This window comes from Crocuta crocuta, unplaced genomic scaffold, assembly GCF_008692635.1.
Source record: "Crocuta crocuta isolate KB4526 unplaced genomic scaffold, BGI_CrCroc_1.0 scaffold118, whole genome shotgun sequence".
Classification (NCBI taxonomy): Eukaryota; Metazoa; Chordata; class Mammalia; order Carnivora; family Hyaenidae; genus Crocuta; species Crocuta crocuta.
The window spans coordinates 9,418,296-9,439,111 of record NW_027551558.1 but is presented as its reverse complement, the minus strand read 5'-3'; the positions used below and the strand labels follow the sequence as shown (position 1 = coordinate 9,439,111).

Below are 20,816 nucleotides of genomic sequence, written 5' to 3'. Positions count from 1 at the left end.
AATTCCCAAAAAATGTATGGAATATAAGAAGTAATAGCAAATTAATACATTAGGAAAACATTAAGACATTGAAGTATTGCCTGTATAAAATTTTTAAGTAATGATCTAAACAAAATCAACTAAGAAGTTGCCAGTAGGGAATTCCAGAAGGAAGTTAAAGCTTGCCCAGATTCCTTTGTTGTTGCCTTAGGTTCTAGAGGTAGATATAGGTGCTGTTTAACAGTACACATTATTGGGGCACCTGGGTAGCTCATTCGGTTAAGTGTCCACCTTTGGCTCAAGTGATGATTTCACAGTTCATGAGTTCAAGCCCTGCTTTGGGTTCCACACTGACAGCGTGGAGCCTGCTTGGGATTCTCTCTCTCCCTCTCTCTGTCTCTCCTCTGCTCTTTCTCTCTCTCAAAATAAATAAACTTAAAAAAAAATACACATAATTAGAAACCTACAAATTTAAATCAGTGCATGTATTTAAAGAATAACCCCTAGACACATAGAAGTAGACTGCAGAAGGAGAAACAGATCCAAGAATATATAATCAAAAGCCAGATTAATAGACATGACTAGCTACCTCCCAAGCATTATTTACTACCTTCCAGTCAACAGCCAGAGTTTTGTGTGAGGATCCCACCCCTTTCCCATGGCCACAGATCCTGGGAGATGCCTACTCCGCCTTCAGCTTCAAGTACAAATCTTAATTTAACTAAATCAGAGTATCTACTCCCTTTGCCCCAGTAATTGGTTCAGGTGTGGACATGGGAGCCTTAGACCATCAGTAAACACACCCAGTTCTCAGCTGGGGGCAGTTTTGCCCCCTCCACCCTGAGACTTTTGGCAACGTCTGGAGACAGTTTTGGTTGTCCCAAATGGAGAAGAGCTCTGGCATCCAGCAGAGAGAAGCCATGGATGTGCTAAACATTCTACAGTGCAAAGGACAGCCCTCTGCAACAACTATTCAGCCCAAAATGTCAATGGTGCCAAGGTCGAGAACACCTGGTCTAAAGGAAAAGCTATGGATACTCTACATCCCTTGACCCCTCAAGGAAGCAGCCTTGGGATGAAGCTGGTGCTGCAGATAGCAGATCCAAGGGATGGAAGGAATCAGGGTTCATGATAACACCACTAGTCACAGGCTCGTTCTCCCGCTGGGTGTCCAGCTACGTGAGCCTTTAACTCTCTGTTGGTTAAGCCACTGTTTAACTGCAGTCCCTGTTATTCACAGCCACAAGCATCCTGATAAACTAGGAAAGAAAGGAAAGAAAAGAAACAAACAAAGAATAGGGATGCATGAAGACAGAATAATGCCCCAATATGAAAGAGTTGATCACCTATTAAATAATAGAGGCTCTCAATCTGGAGATTCTTTTTAATTTATTTATTTATTTTGAGAGAGAGAGAGCGTGCATGGGAGGAGCAGAGAGAGAGGGAGAGAGAATTCCAAGCAAGCTCCGCACTGTCAGCACGGAGCCTGACATAGGACTCAATCCCACGAACCATGAGATCATGACCTGAGCCAAAATCAAGAGTCAGATGCTTAACCGACTGAGCCACCCAAGCGCCCCCAGACTAGAGATTTTTATTTAAAAAAAAAACGAACAATTTTTTTAATGTTTTATTTATTTCTGAGAGAAAGCAAACAGGAGAGAGAGACAGTGTGAGCAGGGGAGGGTCAGAGAGAGGGAGATACAGAATCTAAAGCAGGCTCCAGGCTCTGAGTTAGCTATCAGCACAGAGCCCAATGTGGGGGCTAGAACCCACGAACCATGAGATCATGACCTGCGCCGAAGTCGGACACTTAACTGACTGAGCCACCCAGGCACCCCCAGACTGGAGATTTTTAAATTCCAGAGACGTGAGGGTGCGAAAAGACACTCACCTTTGCTGGGAGGAGTGGCAAAGTCACACTAGAAAGGGGTATGGATTTGAGAAGGGAAGGAGTTACTGTGGCATCTTTTTTCTTTTTCTAAGATTTTATTTTTAAGTAATCTCACCACCCAACATGGGGCTCAAACTCACAACCCCGAGATCAAGAGTTGCATGCTCTATGGACTAGGTCAGCCAGAGACCCTGAGGCTTCTTTTTGATCAACTTACAATACTTGGAAAATATACAAACATATAAAGGTATAGCAATATTAATATAACATATATCGATTCATATTAATATAATAGCAAAGTTGAATTCAAAGTGAAAGGAAACTAAGAGGAAATAGTTCATCTTGACAAACTCTACAACAGAAAGGTAAAATAGTCTTGAAGCTCTTTACATCTAACAACATAGATTCAAAACGTGCAAAGTAAAATCTGCTGAAAGTACAAGGAGAAACTGACCCAAAACTATACTGAAAACTTTAATATGCTTCTCTCGGAAACCAAAATATTAAGCGGTTCAGTTTTTAAAAATAAGGATAATGACTATTTGGGTAACACAGCAGGTTGATCTAATAGAAATATCCAGAACTGCATCTTTAAAAATGTTTTATTTATTTATTTTGAGAGAGCGAGAGCACAAGAGAGAGCACAAGTCAGGGAGGGAGAGAGAGGAGAATCCCAAGTAGGCTCAGTGCCACTAGAACAGAGCCAGATACGGGGCTTGAACATCCAAACCGTGAGATCATGACCAGAGCCGAAATCAAGAGTCAGATGCTTAACTGACTGCGCCACCTAGGCACCCTTAGAACTGTATTTTTTAAATATTTATTTATTTATTGGGAAAGTGCAAGCCAGGGAGGGGCAGGGAGAGGGGGACAGAGGAACTGAAGTGGGCTCTGCCCTGTCAGGCAGGTGACAGTAGTGAGCCCGATGTGGGGCTCAAACTCACGAACCATGAGATCATGACCTGAGCTGAAGTCGGACACTCAATGGACTGAGCCCCCCAGGCGCCCCGTGCATTTTAAGAGAATACACATTCACAAAGTTGACCATGGGCTTAGCATCAAAGGAAATATTAACACATCCCCCATCCCAAAATAATAATCAGACCATCTTCACTCACCACAGTGCAATAAAATATGAAATGAAGCACAAAATGATAGCCAAACAACCACAAAAAAAGCCAACGACAAAAACAAACCAACCGTATATCTAGACATTTGTGAAACAGACTTGTGAAAAAACTCAAGAGATAGCAGGCCGAGAGCATACATTTCCAAATAACCAATGCAGTTCATAGTCTAGCCCTCCTATTCATATAAAGCTATTTGTTCTTAACTATTTGCTGACTTACATGAAAGGGTGAGGAAGTGGGGGAGTCGGGGAGGCAGACAGACAAGACCCAGAAGAGCGGGAAGAGGGCTTGGCTGGGATAACCGGTTCTGTCAATCCAGAGGTTGTAGGGATCTGACCGTTATCACCAGCCGGGTTCACCAATGCCTAGAAGCATCTACTGAACTCAGTGACTTGGACAGGGGAGTCACTGGCATCCAGGGGAGGCCAGAGCAAGGCACCGGCAGAGAGGACAGGTTCTAGGAGCTATGTTCCGAGGGGCAGATACCGTTTGCTTCTGATTCTGAGGCACCAATGAGGTCCTATGTGCAGAGGGGAGAGGTGGCTATTGCGACTAGGCAGGGTCTAGAAACTAGAAAGAGCCCTCAGGTCAACATGTAGGAGGATTCCGGCTGGCTGTAACTAAACAATGCCAAAACACCCAGATAAAATGGGAAGTGTTATTTTTCTGAACACTGGAGTCAAATGGTGCCTGACACTCAAACTAAGGAAGGTTGCCAATTGAACAGATGTGGCTTATTATTTTTTAAAATCTATACAGCACAAACCAGAGGGCATATTTGATAGTTACAAATACAGCAGATTATTTAGCCTATGTTTAGGATTCATCTGGGTAACTCAGACCCCAAACATTCCACTGTAGCCTCAATTATTCACATTATTTGTCTACATATATTGAAACAGGATAACTACCCTTCTCTCCTTTGTACTATGTAACAGAACATCTGTTGGGCTGAAATATTTTTCCTTTTTTTAAAAAAAAAATGTCTTAATGTTTATGTTGGTGGGGAGGGGCAGAGAGAGAGGGAGACACAGAATTCAAGCAGGCTCCAGGCTCTGAGCTGTCAGCACTGAGCCTGACGCGGGGCTCGAACTACGGAGCAAGATCATGACCTGAGCCCAAGTGGGACATGTAACTGACTGAGCCACCCAGGTGCCCCTGAGTTTTTTTTCTTTTTAGTGTGAATTCATTCACGCCTTTATCCACACACCTACCTATCCATCCTGTTAACAAACATCCAAAGCAAACCTAACATATCATAGATTCTTGTCACTTGAAGTGTCACCGTTCATATCTCCTCTGGATTACTTATAGATGAGACAGACAAGGAATACGGTCTCAGGTGTTATGGTGCCAGAAAAACATCCTCAGCAAAAAAAGTTCTAAAATAAACAGGAGGGCAAAAGAGGGGTGAAGAGGTGGGGGGGGTGAAGAGGAAACGGCCGCTCCTCCCATCAGAGGTGGGTGCCTCTGACTGGGGTCTAATTTGCACAGGGGGCTCTGTGTGTCTGAAGGTGCTGAAAACACAGTCCATCTCAGGCAGCAGGGAAAGGGTAGGCTGGCTAGGAGGGCAGGAGCTGGAGTAGTCTGAATTGTTTTTTTTAATGTTTATCTATTTTGAGAGAGGGGGGTGGGGCAGAGAGGGAGGGAGAGAATCCCAAGCAGGCTCTGCCCTGACAGCGCAGAGCTCTAGCCCACCAACCATGAGATCATGACCTGAGCCGAAATCAAGTGCCAAGAGCAGATGCTTCACGGACTGAGCCACCCAGGCGTCTGAGTTTGAATTTATTAAACTCTATAGTCTGGATTCTCTGTCAGTGCCAGAGCTGTTTTCCTTTCCCCCACCTACCACCTCCCCACCTCCCCACCTCACCCTCCTCCAACACAAAAGCGCATTTTCCTAAGAATTCTGAGTCCCTAAGAAAAAGAAGAGAGCAGGTGTCCGGCTGTCTTCTCCCTCCCCCGCACCCCCACGCGGTTCTCAGGCACAGGTTTGTCCGCCCACCCCATCCCCGGACCCCGAGATTCCTGAGGGCTGGGACACCCACACAGAATTGTCACGTGGCTTGAGTATGTCCCTAAGACACAGCAGGAACTCAGAACAGCGTGGGCGCCTGGTCCGCGCTCTGCNGTCGCCCGCCCCGTCCCTCCCCGGCTCGCTGCTCTCACCCAGCCTGTGGCCGAGCACAGCGAGCGGCACTCACTAAATGTGGCCTCACCGCCGTCCTCGTGAGGGAATAGGGGCTGTCATCAGTCCGTGCCAGTGGTAGTGCCAGTGGTAGCCGCCGTGCAACGCTGGGATGGTTGCCTAGATATTCCCATTTCTCGGATGCGGAAACCGAGGCTTCTATCCACGGCCAGAACCTCCGAACTCAGGTGCTCGGATTTCCAAACCCGCCTTCCTCCCTTCAGGGTCTCCCCGGGGTCCAGAAGGAAAATCTGGGGACAGGAGACCGGACACCTTAGCGATCCTGCGTCTCAGGCCTCCACGGGTGTGCGTGGCGCCCTAGCACGTGCAGGGGGTCGAGCTCCAACCCGGCGGCGTCCCCACTGCGCGCACCGCTTCCCCGGCCTGGACGCCTCCCAGCGGAGGCTGGGCAGGGGTAGCCCGGGACGGCGCCGGGGGCGGCGCGGGGTCAGGACCAAAGTCCGAGAGGGGCCAGGCGGGTCTGCTGCCCCGCCCACTCCTCAGTCGCGGGGGCGGAGGCGGGGGCGTATTCCGCCCTTTGACCCCCGGGACGCCTAGGAACCAGGCGGCCAATGGGCCGCTGGAAGGAGCCGCGGCCCTGTTCCACCCGCGGGGTGCACGCGGTTCCAGACCGGGCTCCCGGGCTGCCATGGCGCGTCCCGTGGGGGTGAAGACTTGGGTGGAGGAGAACCGGGCCTCCTTTCTGCCCCCGGTCTGCAACAAGCTCCTGTGAGTCCCGGGGACGCTCCCTTCCTCCTGCCCTCTGCCCTCACCTTTCCCTCCTCCGTCTGCGCCCCGCATCCCTCATCCTCGGGTCCCCAGTCCCTGAGCCAGAAGCCTGCCGAGAGGGCCTGCCATCGTCTTGTGCCTCCAGGGGAGGGGGAGGGCAGGCTGTTCCGGGTTCCACCGCCCTCATCTGTTCCTCTTTCTGGTGACTCTGCCTGGGAGATTGTGACCTTGACTTCTGAAGATGGCTGGGTGACCGAGACTAGGAGAGATGCAGATGGCAGGTCACTGCCCTGTCCCCAGGCTCAGAAAGGGCTCTTCAGCCCCCAGAGACTCTCTGAAGCTTGGGGGGGGGGGGGGGGCGGGGGTGCTTTCCCATGCCTCAGAATGCGGTAAGATCTGCAGGCCAGGGTGAAATCGGAGATTCAGCTTCTGTGGGAGGATCTTGATTTGGTGCTGTTCCCTGGCTCTCTTTGCAGTGGACACACACAGGCCCTCCGGGCCCTCCCCTGTGGCCCCTCCACCTCCCTCGCCTACTCTCGGGCCCTGAGGCCGGTGCCTGGTGTGCTCCCCAGCTCCCGGCTCACGCTTCCCTGTCTGCGGAACATCCCCAAAGGCCAGGCACCCCACACCACACGCCACAGTCAAGCCAGACACTGTGCCCACTGTTTTTACACCCTCTCACGTGGTGCTCACACGCGAGCTCTGTGAGGCGGGATTCTGGGAAGTCTCCCCGTGCCCCGCAGCTGGCGCAGGATGGGCCTCCAGCCCATGGAAGAGCTTGGCGCCGAAGTCCGCACTCTAGGTCACCCTGCAGCACTGCCCACGGCTCACAGCCAGCGTCCCTCCCCCCAAAGCCGCAGGTCTTCTACCACTGATGTTGCCCTCACCCCTTTCCTCCACTTCCTCCCTACGCAGCCTCGTGGGTCCCCCCAGCGCGCCCTAACGGTGTCTCACATCCTTCTACTCTTCCCAGGCCCTATGGCCACTGCTCTGGCTCCACCCTGGATCCCTCCAGCCTGGGTGGTAGGGACTGCCCCTGCCTCCAGACCCCAAACTGTGGCCTCCAGCGTGGTATTATCAGTATTATCAGTATTAACAATCACAAAAGGCAGGCCCTGCCTTTATTCGTTCAGCAGGTGTTCACTGAGCACTTAGTACATGACAGGCACCGTTCTGGACACTGGAGATACAGCAGAAAACAAACGGACAGTCACTTCCTCGTGGCACTGACATGCAGTGAGAAGAGGCAGCCAATAAGTACAGACAGACCAGGGGTGGAGGCGGCAGGCAGAACGGGCCACCCGGCAGAACAGAGCTGCGGCCCTCCGCTGTGTTTGCTAGCACAGTCCGGAAGTGTCTGCCCCAGGCCTCTCCTAGCTCCAGGTGGCTTGGTGGCAATCTTTGCCCTCCGTGGCTTCTGCTGCATCACACTGGTCTCTGTCCTCGTCTTCACAGGACATCCTCCCTATCAGTGTGTCTGTGTCTATATCTCCCCTTTTAATAAGGATTAGAGGCCTACCCTACTCCAGGGTGACCTCATCGTGGCTTAACCAGTTATATCTGCAATGATATAACTAGTTCCAAATTAGGTTACATTCTGAGGTCCTGGGGGTGAGACTTCAACAGATGAATTTGGGGTCAGNAATTTGCTGGGGGCTTCTGAGCAGAGGAGGTACATGATCTGGCTGATGCGTTGAAGTAGTTCTTGAGGGGGCTCATTCAAGAGCTTTCCATATGTACCTAAATTATATAAAGTTGATTTAAAAAAGAAAAACTTTCCTAGGCTCCCTGGCACCCCTCAGGCCAAGACCAAACTGCTTAGCTGAGCTTTTGTGGCCTGGGGTGACCCAGTTCCACCTTCTCGTCATTGCCCCCCAAGACCACGCCCACACCACCAAGCCCCCCAACACTTCCAGTCTCAGGGTCTCTGCATCCAGTTCTGCCCTCCACTCCCTCCCCCAAGGGCCTCACAGCTTCAAGCCAGCAGTTTCAGGGAGCAGAGCGTCTGTCTCATAATCAGACAGCTTGGGGAAAGGGGTTAGATAAAGGTCACTTTACCCCTCCACTGCCCCCAGGCCCAGGAAGTGGGGCCTGCGGTTTGCTCTCCTGTTTGCTCTCCTGTAATCGGGGATCTCAAATGAGGCCAGGGATCCTGGTTGATGAAGCAATAGATCCACCACCAGGCTGTTCCTCCCACTAGGTCAGAGGATGCTGGGGACACACACACAAATCCACTGAGACACAGATATGGGAGGACACGGGTACACATATCATCTCAGACACACACACACGCACTCTTGGATAAACAAGGCCATACTGGGATGACAGGGGAGGGGGTCGAATGTCAGAGATTACAGGGACAGTGATGCAGAAACAGCCCTGTCACCTCCCCCTGGTATACCTAGGCTCCTTCTAGGCCCCCCACAGGCCCCAGCACCCCGCCTGTCCTGTCCCACGAGCTGGTTCAGGACCTCTCCCCGCTTGTCCATTGCAGGTACCAGAAGCAGCTCAAAATCATGTTCGTCGGGGGCCCCAACATCAGGAAGGACTACCACATCGAGGAGGGTGAGGAGGTAGGCCTGCTACTGCCCCTCTCCTTAATAGCCCTGGAGGAGGGGGACGCCCCCCAAGCAAAAGCCAGAGCCTGTGGACAGAGAGGGGGTGGGCAGATGGCTGATGGATAAAGGGGCTCGATTGAAATCACGGGGCAAAACTGCTGCCTGGAAGTTAGGGATGCACAGTGGCACGTCTGACAGCGGAGCTGGAGGAGCCCCCAGAAAGAGCCCAGGCTTTGTGGGGTGAACTGTTGGGCATCACCCCTGGTCCTGGACACAGGCACCGCCCATGTGCCAGGTGGGGAGTCCTGGTCCCCTCCCTAAAATCTGAATATGTAAGATTGGCCTCTCAGCTGAGACCCACATGCTGAGAGGGACCTGGGTGCTCCACTCTGGTCTCAGGAGCCTAGTCTTCCGGGAAGGGTTGGGGCTGGGAGGCCCCCTCCTTATCTAGAGGGCCGAAGACACATGAGTTCCTAAGGGCTGTTTGACAGAGGGGGAGGCTGGTGGGGGGAATTTCCCTTACAAAAGGGAATACCCTTTTGTACCTTGAATTTTGAACTGTGTTTCTGTGCTGTCTACCTACCCCTAAGTAAACAAACAAAAGTAAAATTAAAAGAAAAAGACGTGGGGTTCCTGGATTGCTTAGTCGGTTAAGTGTCCGACTTCAGCTCAGGTCATGATCTCGCGGTTCATGAGTTCGAGCCCCGTGCTGGGCTCTATGCTGACAGCACAGAGCCTTCTTCGGATTCTGTGTCTTCCTCTCTCTCTCTCTCTGCCCTTCCCCCACTCATATTCTGTCTTTCTTTCTCTCTCCAAAAATAAATGAATAAACATTTAAAAAATTTTTTTAAAAAGACTCTCTTTCTCTCTCTCTCCCTCTGCCTCTCCCCATTGTGCTCTCTCCCTCTCTCTTTCTCAAAAGAAAGAAAGAGAGAGAAAGAAAGGAAGGAAGGAAGGAAGGAAGGAAGGAAGGAAGGAAGGAAGGAAGAAAGGAAGAAAGAAAGAAAGAGAAAGAAAGAAAGAAAGAAAGAAAGAAAGAAAGAAAGAAAGAAAGAAAGAAAGAAAGAAAGAAAGAAAGAAAGAAAGAAAGAAAGAAAGAAAAAGAAAAAGATGGGCCTCCTTAAAGAGGGACACAGGTAGGTTTCCAGCTGTCAGGATCTCTGATGACAAAACATCAGTGTAGGGAACCCCTGCCCATCCTCCTAAGGGCCCTGACACGGGGGTTCGAGGTCCAGAGTCCAGCCTCCACCCCCACCGCTGGCCTCTCAGCCACAGCCAGGACAGGAAGGAGCACGGGAGAATCTCTCGCTCAACAAATATTTACGGAACACGTAGTGGTGGGGGGCGGGCAGGGGGGTAAGGACCCCGGGCCAACAGGGAGCAGCCTTGCCAAGCAGGCCAGCCCCTCGCCCCTCCCCGCTCTCCTGGCCTAGCCACCTGCTTCTCACCACGCCTCACAGGAGACTGTTTTCCTCTGTGGCAAAAGTCAGCAGGAGAATCTTGCAGAGAGAAGACAGCATGGGATTGGGGGCGGCCACCACGCGGGAGGCCAGGCCTGTTGTAGGCCCTCCCACCTCTACCCCACACCACACTTTGGGTCTCCCCAAGCTCTGGTTGTACAGATGGGTGTCCGCTGAGAGGCCCAGGCCAAGCAGTGATCCGCTGAATGGCTAGCAGATGAGGAGGGCTGGCCTGAGTAGGTGTGCCCACTCAGGAGGGACACTCGGGTGGCTGGGAGGAATTTGGCTCGAGGTGGGTTCGTGACAGCTTGTTGTCATCCTGAAGTTGGGGGGAGCACTGGCCACAGGCCCTGGGAGGCTACAGAGCTGAGGCTCAACATCGTCTCTGCTCCTAACCTATCCTCCCTGGCTATGCTATGGGAGCCGCCCTAGGCCGGGGCTCCAGGCTCCTCCCTGGTGAGAGAAAATGCATCCCTGAGCCGCATTTCTTCCTTGTTGAGCTCAAGCTTCTGCAATAGCCCATCAGGGTCCCCAGCTTCATCCACAACATATATTCCATTTATCCCCCTCCTTGGGAAGCACAGATGCAAGAGGGTCCGCCAGACCTGAGCTGAAGCCTCTGCCTCTTCCTACCCATGTGATCTTAGGCAGGTCACATCATGCCACCTCTCTGAGCCTGTTTCTTTACAGCACACAGGGACACTGGCTCCTGCCTGGTGGAAGGATTCAGTATATATAAAGTATGTATGTGCACAGAGCTTGGTGCAGAGAAGGTTCTTAAGACACACAGACAAGCTCCTCTAGGGGCGCCTGGGTGGCTCAGTCAGTTGGGCATCTGACTTCAGGTTGGGTCATGATCTCACGGTTCATGGGTTTGAGCCCGGTGTCGGGCTCTTTGCTGACAGCTCAGAGCCTGGAGCCTGCTTCAGATTCTGTGTCTCCCTCTCTCTCTGTGCCCCTCCCCAGTTCGTGCTCTGTCTCTGTCTCTCAAAAATGAATAAGCGGTAAAACAAAATTTTAAGACACATAGGCTCTCTGGACCCCAGCCCCCAGAAGGCCTTGGAGGCCAGATGTGATTTAATATTCCACAGGGGCTTTCTCCCAACTGAGGTAGGGGCAGTTGTTACAGAATTGCTCCCTAAGAGAGCCTCGTAGGTTTTTTATTTGTTTTAAATAATTTGTCTGTTTTTTAAAAAAAATAATAAAAGTAAATATTACTTATTGTAGAAAATGTACAAAATATAGAAAAGACAAATGGATACCTCATTCATAATACCACCATTCAGGAGACCTTCGAATCCTGCTAGGTGTGGTTTTGAATCTTGCTTTTACATACATTTAGCATTCACCATTTTCCCATTTTATTCAGTTATTCAAAAACATCGTTTGTAATAGCTACATAGTGTTCTGTATTTTGACTCTATCATAAAAGGGTAGCGTTTTCCCTATTATTATTATTATTAGCATTATTGTTACTACTCCCACATCACTAATAATAGCTAGAGGTTTATTGAGTGCTGTGTGCTAAGTATATCAGTGCACAGGACCCCGGGCAGACTTCACAGCAATGTTCTGAGTACATACTGTCACTTTGTGGAGGAGGAAATGGAGGCACAGTGAGACTAACTGAATTGACCAAGGGCACATGAGGACCTGGCCAGGTGACATTGGACTCTATGCTTTTAACTACCACGCACTGTGATTAAACAGCCATGTATGTTCACCAGGAGGTAGGTGCCTCTCTGAATCGCTTCCTAGAGACGGAAATGATAAGGCAAGAAGGTAAAGTGGCCAAATGTCCTGGTCTGCCCTGGACTTTCCTGGTTTCAGCACTGAGGGTCCTGCATCCCCAGAAGCCTCTCCGGCTACTGCGCAGGGGTGTGAGCAGTGGGGGTTCTCCCTGCCCGTTGCCAGATTGCACGACAGAAGGGTGGTGCCACCTTGCCACGTTTCTCTAGTTTCCGTGAGCTGGCTTGATTTCTCTTAGTAGATACGGTGACAAGAACCTCTAACTGCTTACCTTTTAATGATAACTATTAATACCACCCCATCAACTATGTGGCTGGGGCTTTTAACACCCCTGTGGTGTGTGACTGGTGGAGAAGAAGCGTATCTGCCTCCTCCTCCCTGTACCTTGGGGTGGGCTCAGTTTTTCTATTCCATCATTTAGGATGGAATAGAAAAAACATAGTAGGGACCCCAGGGAGACAGGAGGTGAGTGCTTCCGTCCCTGCCCTCCAGTCGGGGCATCAGCATCACAGTGGGTGGCCCGAGGAGCCAGCACAGGCTCCAGAGCTAGACACAGACTCTGGTCCAAACTGTAGCCCCAGGACTAACTGTGTGACCTCGGGCAGGCTGCTTCACTCTGAGCCTTTATCTTCTTCTCCTTTCTATAGAATGGGGGCCAATAATACCTTTGGAGGCTATTGTAAAGATTTCTGATCATGTATAGGAGAGTGCTTGCACTGCCCCCGGGACACAGTAGAGGGGGCGCTTCTCCTTACCTGCAGGGTTCACTGAATTCCCCAGTGAGCCCCTCACCAGCCTCCTGCCCCCACACCAGAAACCAGCTATTCTGTCCTGGGTACCTCCGTCATCACGTGCATATCAAGATGTGATCCTGTGTGTCCCCAGCATGCCCACGTGTAGCGTTGTGTCAGGGGACGTGGGGGCGGGGCTCGGGGCAGGAGCAACAGAACTGCTCATAAAGGCCTTCGGGAAGTTTCTCAGGTTTCCAGGTCAGAACTCCAACCAAGGACCTGGAAGGGGGACGGGGGAGGGTCTGAGCCTGTCTGCTGTCCTGTCCCACAGGTGTTTTACCAGCTCAAGGGTGACATGGTTCTCCAAGTCCTGGAGCGAGGGAAACACCGAGATGTGACCATTCGGCAGGGTGAAGTGAGGCTGGGCCCCGGGGGACGGGTGGTGAAGGACCATGGAACAGAAAGCCATTGTCCACTCATCCTGGCTTTGGTTGGAGGGTGCCCTCCCTGCCCTGTCCAGCCTCCCTTCTTGGTCCTCAGGCACTTCCTCCTGTGAACTTCCCATCCTCAGCAAGGCCTGACCCTCCCTCCAGTTCCCAGCCGGAGGCTGGCAGAGACGCGGGCTGGGTGGGCCCCGTGGGTCTGTCGGGGAGGGAGGACATGAGGGCACCAAGGCCCCTGGAGGGGATTGTATCCTTGCTGGCGCCTTGTCCCCACCACTGCACTGCAGATATTCCTCCTGCCCGCTGGGGTACCCCACTCTCCGCAGAGGTTTGCTGACACCGTGGGGCTGGTCATTGAACGGAGACGGCTGAAAACCGAGCTAGATGGGCTCAGGTGAGTGGGCCTTGCCTGGGGGTCTTGGGCAGAGACGGGGGCAAGCAGCAGAGGAAAGGACTAGATAGACCCAAGAAAGCACTCCCTGGCCCCTGAGAGGGTCGGAGGCGGTGCGGATCCTGTGTTTGCTGGCTGATGGGGACAGGGTAGGGGAGGTGGTGGCGTGCGTTTGATGATGAGGTTAGGGAGGGATGTCTTCTTGATCCCTTGGGAGCCCACTCAGCCTGAAGGCCTTCTGCCTGGGGCTAGAACCTGTGCTTCCTGCACTGAGCTCTGCAGGGACTCGGGAGTGCGGGGGTGCCAAAGTCAGAGCCCCCCAGCCAGGGCAGCCAGGAACACTGCTGTTCCTCCCAGCCTCCGACCCCTGGATGTATTCAGTCTCTGCCAGGATGCCCTTGGCTTGTTTCTCTACCCCAGCTCATTCCACAACCAGTGCTAACATGTGTAGGACACTTGCTAGAGCACCAGCTAGGTGCTTCAGGTGTATTTATCCGCCTAGTCCACCAGGGATCCTATGGAGTAGGTACTTTATCATCTGTACTTTACAGACAAAGAGACTGGGCACAGCGAAGTTGAGTTTGCTAGAAAGTGGCAGAGCTGACTGTAGAGAAATAGAAAGTTAGGGTCAGGACAATCTAGATAAGAGTGTGAGTAAGCACCAAGAAAGGGACAGGGGCGCCTGGGTGGCTCAGTTGGTTAAACGTCTGACTTAGGCTCGGGTCATGATCTCGTGCTTTGTGAGTTCAAGCCCCGCTTCGGGCTCCGTACTGACAGTGCAGAGCCTGCTTGGAATTCTCTCTCTCTGCCTCTCTCTGCCCGTTTCCTGCTGTCCTTTCTCTCTCAAAATGAATAAATAAACTTAAGAAAAAAGTTTTAAAAAGCACCAAGGAAGGGACAAACACCAGTGCAGAGGGGGTACTCTTTCTATAGCTGAGTTCCCATTGGGTTCCAGTCAGTCACCTAGTTATTATCTGATGCAGCCTGTGGTTCAGAGGGACACAAATTTTTCCAAAAGCTAAACTATTTTTTGTATTTTTAATTAAACTTAAAATTTCTCAACAAGATCCTGAGGTCAGGATACTTTGCCCCATATTTTCTGTTACAATGGATACTTTTTAATGCTTCCCTTTTTTCTAATCACTAGAGTCATACACATTCAGTCTTGAAATCAGGAAAAGTAAAAGAAAGCAAAGTTAAAGTTATTTGTCAGGAAAGACATAAATTTTGGTATGTGAATGATATCTCAATAAAACATAACAAATAATAATAAGGAGAAAACCAGGGCGCCTGGGTGGCTCCATCAGTTAAGTGGCCAACTCTTGGTTTCAGCTCAGGTCATGATCTCATAGTCTGTGAGTTTGAGTCCCACATCGGGCTATGAGCTGACAGCTCAGAGCCTGCTTGGGATTCTCTCTCTCTCCCTCTCTGCCCCTCCCCTGCTCTCTCTCTCTCTCAAAACAAATAAATTAAAAAAATTTTTTTTCAAAAGATTCTCTCTCTCTCCCTCCACCCCTCCCCAGCTCACACCTACTCTCCCTCTCTCTCTAAAACAACAACCCCCACACACACAGTGTTAGTGGTTGCATACTCATCAACTGCATAATAATCTGTTATAGAAACAGATGTCTGCCTTTGAATTCCAAAAGGAATTTTTTACATGGGTCTTTATATAGGGAGTCTTTTTTTTTTTTTAAGATTTTTTTAATGTTTTATTTATTTCTGAGAGAGAGAGAGACAGCGTGAGCAGGGGAGGGCCAGAGAGAGAGGGAGACACAGAATCTGAAACAGGCTCCAGGCTCTGAGCTGTCAGCACAGAGCCCGACGCAGGGCTCAAACCCATGAACCGTGAGATCATGACCTGAGCCGAAGTCGGACACTTAACCGACTTAGCCACCCAAGTGCCCTTATATAGGGAGTCTTTAGTGACAGAGTGGACAGTGTCCTCAATAACGTTTTTACAGAAAATTCAGTAACAGATTTTACCTGGATGCTTTTTTTCCCCCTTAAGATACTATTTTTAAGTAACCTCTACACCCAACATGGGGCTTGAACCCACAGCCCCAAGGTCAAATCACTGCTCCACCAACTGAGCCAGCCAGGTGCCTCTGGCTACTTTTGACCCTTAATAAAAGCCAGGGACTCAGCATTAAAATGCCACTCTGAAGGCATGCTTCCTGGTGGCCAGCTCCACACCAGGAGAGAACGTAAGGTGCCAGATGGGGTGGGTCCAGTGTGTAAACCATGTCCCACGAGCAGGACCACTTCTGGGACAAGCTGAAAAGTGGACGGAGCTGGCCTGAACCCTGGGAGCTGAGCCTGAGGATTAGATATTCAGTCATCGGAAGTGCTGCACACACAGGGGCCTGAGGCACGGCCCGCGTTGGCCAGCAGAGGAGCTCACCGAGCCAGGCTGGGGATTGGATGGTCTTCCAAGAGTTTCCCAGAGACTGCGTGTCCATGCATGAGGACCTTCCTCCAGAGAAGAGGCCCAGCGCTTTGCTCCAGTTCTCAAAGGCATCCATGACCCCTCAAGGGGCAGGCCACCTCATCTGGGGAGCATCTTCCGTGCGCCCCGATCTAGAGCTCCAGCAGGGGGCAGAGCATCCAGCCACGGGCCCTGTATTCAGGCTCAGCCTCGGCTTCCTCTTTGTAATTGATGTTTTCTGTGTTTCTAAGACTCTCAGATCTGTCCTGCTCCTGCCGTGTAATCAGTTACTCAGCTTCTCTGAGCCTTACAGCTCCTATCCACTTTGTGAAGTTTGGGGGATCAGGAATGCAAATGGGGTCAATAATACCCACTCCGGAATTGGAGGCACACTGTGCTTTGGGGAGAGCAAGGTGTGGACTAGCAAGCATTGGCCACTAGGTTGTGCTAACAGGGTGAAGCAGGCAGCCAGCTCTGCAAGGCTAGCCTGGGTCCAGACTCCCACAAACAGAGCCAGGCTGCCTGAGGCTACCCAGGTGGGGAGCTGAGTTGCCTGCCCTTTGCTCTGGCAGGTACTATGTGGGGGACACCACGGACGTCCTGTTTGAGAAGTGGTTCTACTGCGAGGACCTCGGCACACAGTTGGCCCCCATCATCCGGGAGTGAGCCCCCCGCCTAGCCCCTGCTCTTGCTCTCTGAGGCCCCCTGCTCTGGCCGGGGAGGGCAGACCCATCCCAGCAATGCTCTGTGGCCGTACCCACTGCACAGGAGCCATCATGCCTGGGATTTGGGGGGAAAGTCTGCCCCTCCCAGGGTGGGAGGGCCTGGGGAGGGGAGAGGACTGCTCCGTGGGGCTGGAAGGGGGTGGTGGACCTACATCAAGCTGCATGGGGGCCCAATGAGTGGTGGGCTCCCACACCTGCGAGTGTACGAGTGTGTGTGTACATGTGCGTCTCACTGGCCACTCCTCCTCCCCACTTCTCCCTGCAGGTTCTTCAGCTCTGAGCAGCACAAAACAGGAAAGCCCATCCCTGGTGAGCCCCCTGGGCACCACCTTTCTCCCTCCCTCTCTGCTTTCCCAGAGTAGAACGGGTCTTGGTCCAGAGTACCAGTCTCCTCTTGAGTACTCTGCCCAGTACTCAGAGTATAAGACAGCGGCACCAAATAGTACCCTCCACATGACTGCTTGGTGCTTGAGCTGGATCCAGAGCCCATTCTGGTGATTCGGAGCTGGGAGCCCTGGGGCTGGGCGGGCTGGGCCAGAGGCCACTGACACAGCTGTGCCACGGGTGCAGACCAGCTGCTCAAGGAACCGCCATTCCCCCTGAGCACACGATCCGTCATGGAGCCTGTGTCCCTGGAGGCCTGGCTGGACAGCCACCGCAGAGAGCTGCAGGCAGGCACACCCCTCAGCCTGTTTGGGGACACCTATGAGACACAGGTAATGAACCCCTGAGCCACTCAGGGCATCTACCTAGGAGCCCTAGGAAATGGGAACTAATCACACACACACACACACACACACACACACAGAGTTTCAGAGGTTGTGACATGAGCAGGGGCCTTCCTGTTTTCTCTGACTCAGAGAATGATGGCTTTGCTGTGAGTGGAGTATATGGGCTCAAGCAGTCTTTCTTTGCCTTCAGAGTAGGGGTTTGTGCAATCCATGGACTAGTTCCCGAGGGTTTAGATTTATCCTTCTATTAGGAATTCCCGAACCTTTGGCCAGTTGTTAGCCTGGGGAGCCAGAAGGAAGAGAGGTGCCTGGGGTTGAGGGGTGGGTGGAGTGGTGGACAGGGAGAGACCCACCCAAACAAAGCTGGCCTTCTTCCATTCAACATTTATTGAGTGCCTATTATGTTTCAGGCTTTGGTAGAAAAATAAGATAGAGTCACTGCCTCGAAGAGTGTATGGTCTGATTAACAGACAAGTTCATCAACAGTTACCGGAATCATGTGGTATGTTATTTGATAGAGAAGCTTCAGGAAGCCATAGGACAATAAAGGTGGAACTCAGGCTGAAAGGGAAATCAGGGAAGACTTCCTGGAGGAAGTGATGTGTAAGCTGCATTTTAAAGCAATATAGGCATTTGTAAAAGGAAGAGAGGGAGACTGAGAGCATTCTAAGTGAGGGAGAAGCAGGAGCAAGGTCATGGAAGCCTGAAACAGCCTGGCACTGCAAGTAGCTAAGGTTGGCAGGAGCCAGGGCAGGGGAGTGGGGGCAGCAGGCACCGTTGCTAGATGGCAAGAGTAGCAGGCAGTGCCCCAGTCCTGACAGGTTCCTGGGCTCGACAAGGTGCAAGGATTTATTCTGGAGACAACAGAGCTTCACCCAAGCATTAAAGCAGGGGGGTGACAAATCCCTCTTCAGAAAGATCACTGTGCGGTGTGAGGATGGGACCAGAAGGGCAAGTGTGGAGGCAAGGAGACCTGCTGGGAGGCTCATGGGTGCTGGTGCTTCACAGTTTGCCGCCGGCACATCCCTTGCTGTTTGAATTAAACACTCTCATGGAGAGAGGCTCAGTGGATACAGACCTGCCCTGAAAGGTCTGGCCTGCAGACGCCTGGGCTTACACGGGGCTGTGAAAGCAGGCGCACACCACAAATGTCCTCCCAGGCCATCGTGGCAATGGCCTTCATGGCCCCGCCTTCCACCTCTTTCACACCCCTGCTCCCACCTGCTCTCGTTTATGATGGCAGATATCTACTGAGTCCCACTCTGGGCCAGCGGGAGCATGGCCCACACAGTGCTGTGTGCTCCCAGGCTAATGCAGACCAAAGGGCTTCATCCCCACCCATCTCCCTCCTCCTTCTTAGGCCAGAATCTCAGGGAAGAAGGGAGGTGGGCATTCTGGAGAACTATGTATGTGTGATACAGAAGTCCACACTAGGCCGTGTACACGCAACTGTGTGTGTCCCGAGTGTGCCCCCGGCAGTCATGACTTCGCGTGGGTCAGCAGTAGTCGTGATGGGCATCAGAGGAATCCAGTGTGTGTGTGTGCATGAAGGGCAAGCACATGTGGTCCCGGATAACACATGGGCAGCTCTGTTCGTCACGGAGGCGGCAGGGAAGCCGGGGCCTGGCAGCTTTCCTCTCTGAGTCCTGGTCTTTGCTCTACACGTGAAGATAAGGCTGTGCCTGGTGCTGTGGGACTGGTGTCTAGGGGCCAGGTTCAAGGCCATCTCCTAAGTGGGGCAGAAGCACCAGAAAGATGTATGTCACTCCCTACCAGGTGATCGTCCACGGACAAGGCAGCAGCAAGGGCCCAAGACAGGACGTGGATGTGTGGCTGTGGCAGTTGGCAAGTGGGGCCCCTGGGAGAGGGTGGCACATCCTTCTGCCCATGGGGACAGGCTTCTCCTGGGCCTTGGACTCCCAGAGCCCAGGGCAGCTCCCAGGGCCTGCTTGCCAAGGCCGACTCAGGGACTCTTGGACAGGTGTTGAGGCCCAAGAGCCCCCATTCAGTTCTCCTGCTTCTCTTTCTCAGGAGGGCTCCTCTGTGGTGACAATGGAGGACCAGCCCCTGAGCCTGGGCCCTGATGACAGCCTTCTGGTGCCAGCTGGGAATGCGTGAGTGCAGGGGAGGACTTTCCCCCAGCTGCGGGAGCCCGCCCCTTTCCCTGAGATCCTCAGGGCCCACCTGTCTGCCCCTGGGCCACCCTTGTCTCCGCAGGTATACCTGGGAGCGAGGGCAAGGCTCTGTGGCCCTGGCGGTGACTCAGGACCCTGCCCGCAAGAAGCCCCTGGGGTGATCCTCTTGGTGTGGCCCCAAAGCAGCCTCCCCCCACCGTTAGTCTCCTGTCTTCTCTGCCTCTGCGCATCCCGCTGCTGAGCTACTCAGCGTCCTGGAGCCGGACCCTGGACATCGTCTTCGTCTCAGCCAAGATGCCAGGCTCTTGGGGGGCTGGGCACACCCCTTCTGCGCTAACAGCTCTCTGCCCTCCGCCCTGCACAGTTCTGCCAGTTGTTCTGCTGCTAGAGGCGGGGCTGCCTCTCCATCCCTCTGTCCCCACACACTCAGCACAGCACTTGCCTGCCACCAAAAAGGCCCTCAATAAAGGCTTCCTGGTGGATGAACACCCGCGTATCTGCATGTACACAGGCTGTCACCAATGGCCGACCTCGTGTGCTCCTGTGACTGTGTGTGTGTGTGTGTGTGTGTGTGTGTGTGTGTGTGTGTGTCGGGGGGCACTGGGTGACAGTCAAGGACGTGAAGGCAGAGGCTGGTGTGAACTTGGGCTGCAGCAGGGTGTTGCTCTGTGCAGGAGCTGGGGGGAGAACATGGGAATGCCCCAGAGAGGTCCCCTGTGCAAGGCCAGGTGGCCATGAGAAAACAAGTTTGTCCCTGGTGCCCAGGGTAGATAATCCAAGAAAACGATAAAAATTAGATCTGTTTTGGGGTGCCTGGGTGGCTTAGTCAGTTAAGAGTCCGACTTTCACTTAGGTCATGATCTCGCGGTTCGTGGGTTCGAGCCCCGCGTCGGGCTCTGTGCTGACTGCCAGCTCAGAGCCTGGAGCCTATTTCGGAGTCTGTGTCTCCCTCTCTCTCTGACCCTGCCCTGCTCATACTGTTTCTATCTCCTAGAAATAAATAAAAATATTAAAAAAAAAATTAGATCTGTTTTTTCTAGGAATTCCCTAGAAGTTTTTACATACATTATCTCATTTAATCCTCACCATGCTTTGGGAAGCTCAGAGTGGTTTGGGAAACTAGCAGCTCTGTTTCCAACCCAGGTCTGTCTGCTCAGGGTGGTGATCTCACCCCGCTGCACCCTGCGGTCGGAGCCTGTCTTCCTCAGCCTTGGCCAGATGGGAGCCCGGGACAGGGGAGAGGCCTGGAGGCTCTGGGAGAGAGAGAGGCCAACGGGCACCGTGCCCAAAACCCAGAGGCCTCAGCAGAGTTGGCACACGTGACACTCTGCTGACCCCAGCCTGCTGGCAAGGGGCGTGTCAGGTCCTGCAGCCTGGAACCGCAGCCTCCTTTGGTGCTGTCCCAGGTCATCAGAGGCTCAAGGCCCTCATGTCTGTGCACAGGCCTGGCCCCACGGCCTCCTGGGAACATCACGCAGTGGAGGAGCTGGAATGCACCTTGTCTGAAGGCAGCCCCAGCCTCCATGCCCTTTCTGTAGTGAATGC

The 20,816-nt window shown here is 52.6% G+C and overlaps 1 protein-coding gene across 1 annotated transcript; it reads left to right on the top strand.

Annotated features, from left to right (window-relative positions):
• Positions 1 to 5,749: 5,749 nt before the first annotated feature.
• HAAO (3-hydroxyanthranilate 3,4-dioxygenase) lies at positions 5,750 to 19,757 on the top strand. The gene is made up of 10 exons (XM_077749231.1): positions 5,750 to 5,920; positions 8,415 to 8,493; positions 12,750 to 12,833; positions 13,149 to 13,255; positions 16,253 to 16,342; positions 16,671 to 16,714; positions 16,976 to 17,121; positions 18,913 to 18,981; positions 19,168 to 19,250; positions 19,354 to 19,757. Exons 1-10 carry the CDS (start codon positions 5,841 to 5,843, stop codon positions 19,430 to 19,432), a joined length of 861 nt encoding a protein of 286 aa, XP_077605357.1. The 5' UTR covers positions 5,750 to 5,840; the 3' UTR covers positions 19,433 to 19,757.
• The last annotated feature ends 1,059 nt before the right edge of the window (positions 19,758 to 20,816 follow it).

Bases quoted from the DNA above. Each gene is read 5' to 3' on its own strand.
- HAAO (XM_077749231.1), top strand. From the start codon at position 5,841: ATGGCGCGTCCCGTGGGGGTGAAGACTTGGGTGGAGGAGAACCGGGCC. The intron at 12,834-13,148 runs GTGAGGCTGGGC...ACTGCACTGCAG, and splicing joins TGACCATTCGGCAGGGTGAA to ATATTCCTCCTGCCCGCTGG. The intron at 19,251-19,353 runs GTGAGTGCAGGG...TTGTCTCCGCAG, and splicing joins CTGGTGCCAGCTGGGAATGC to GTATACCTGGGAGCGAGGGC.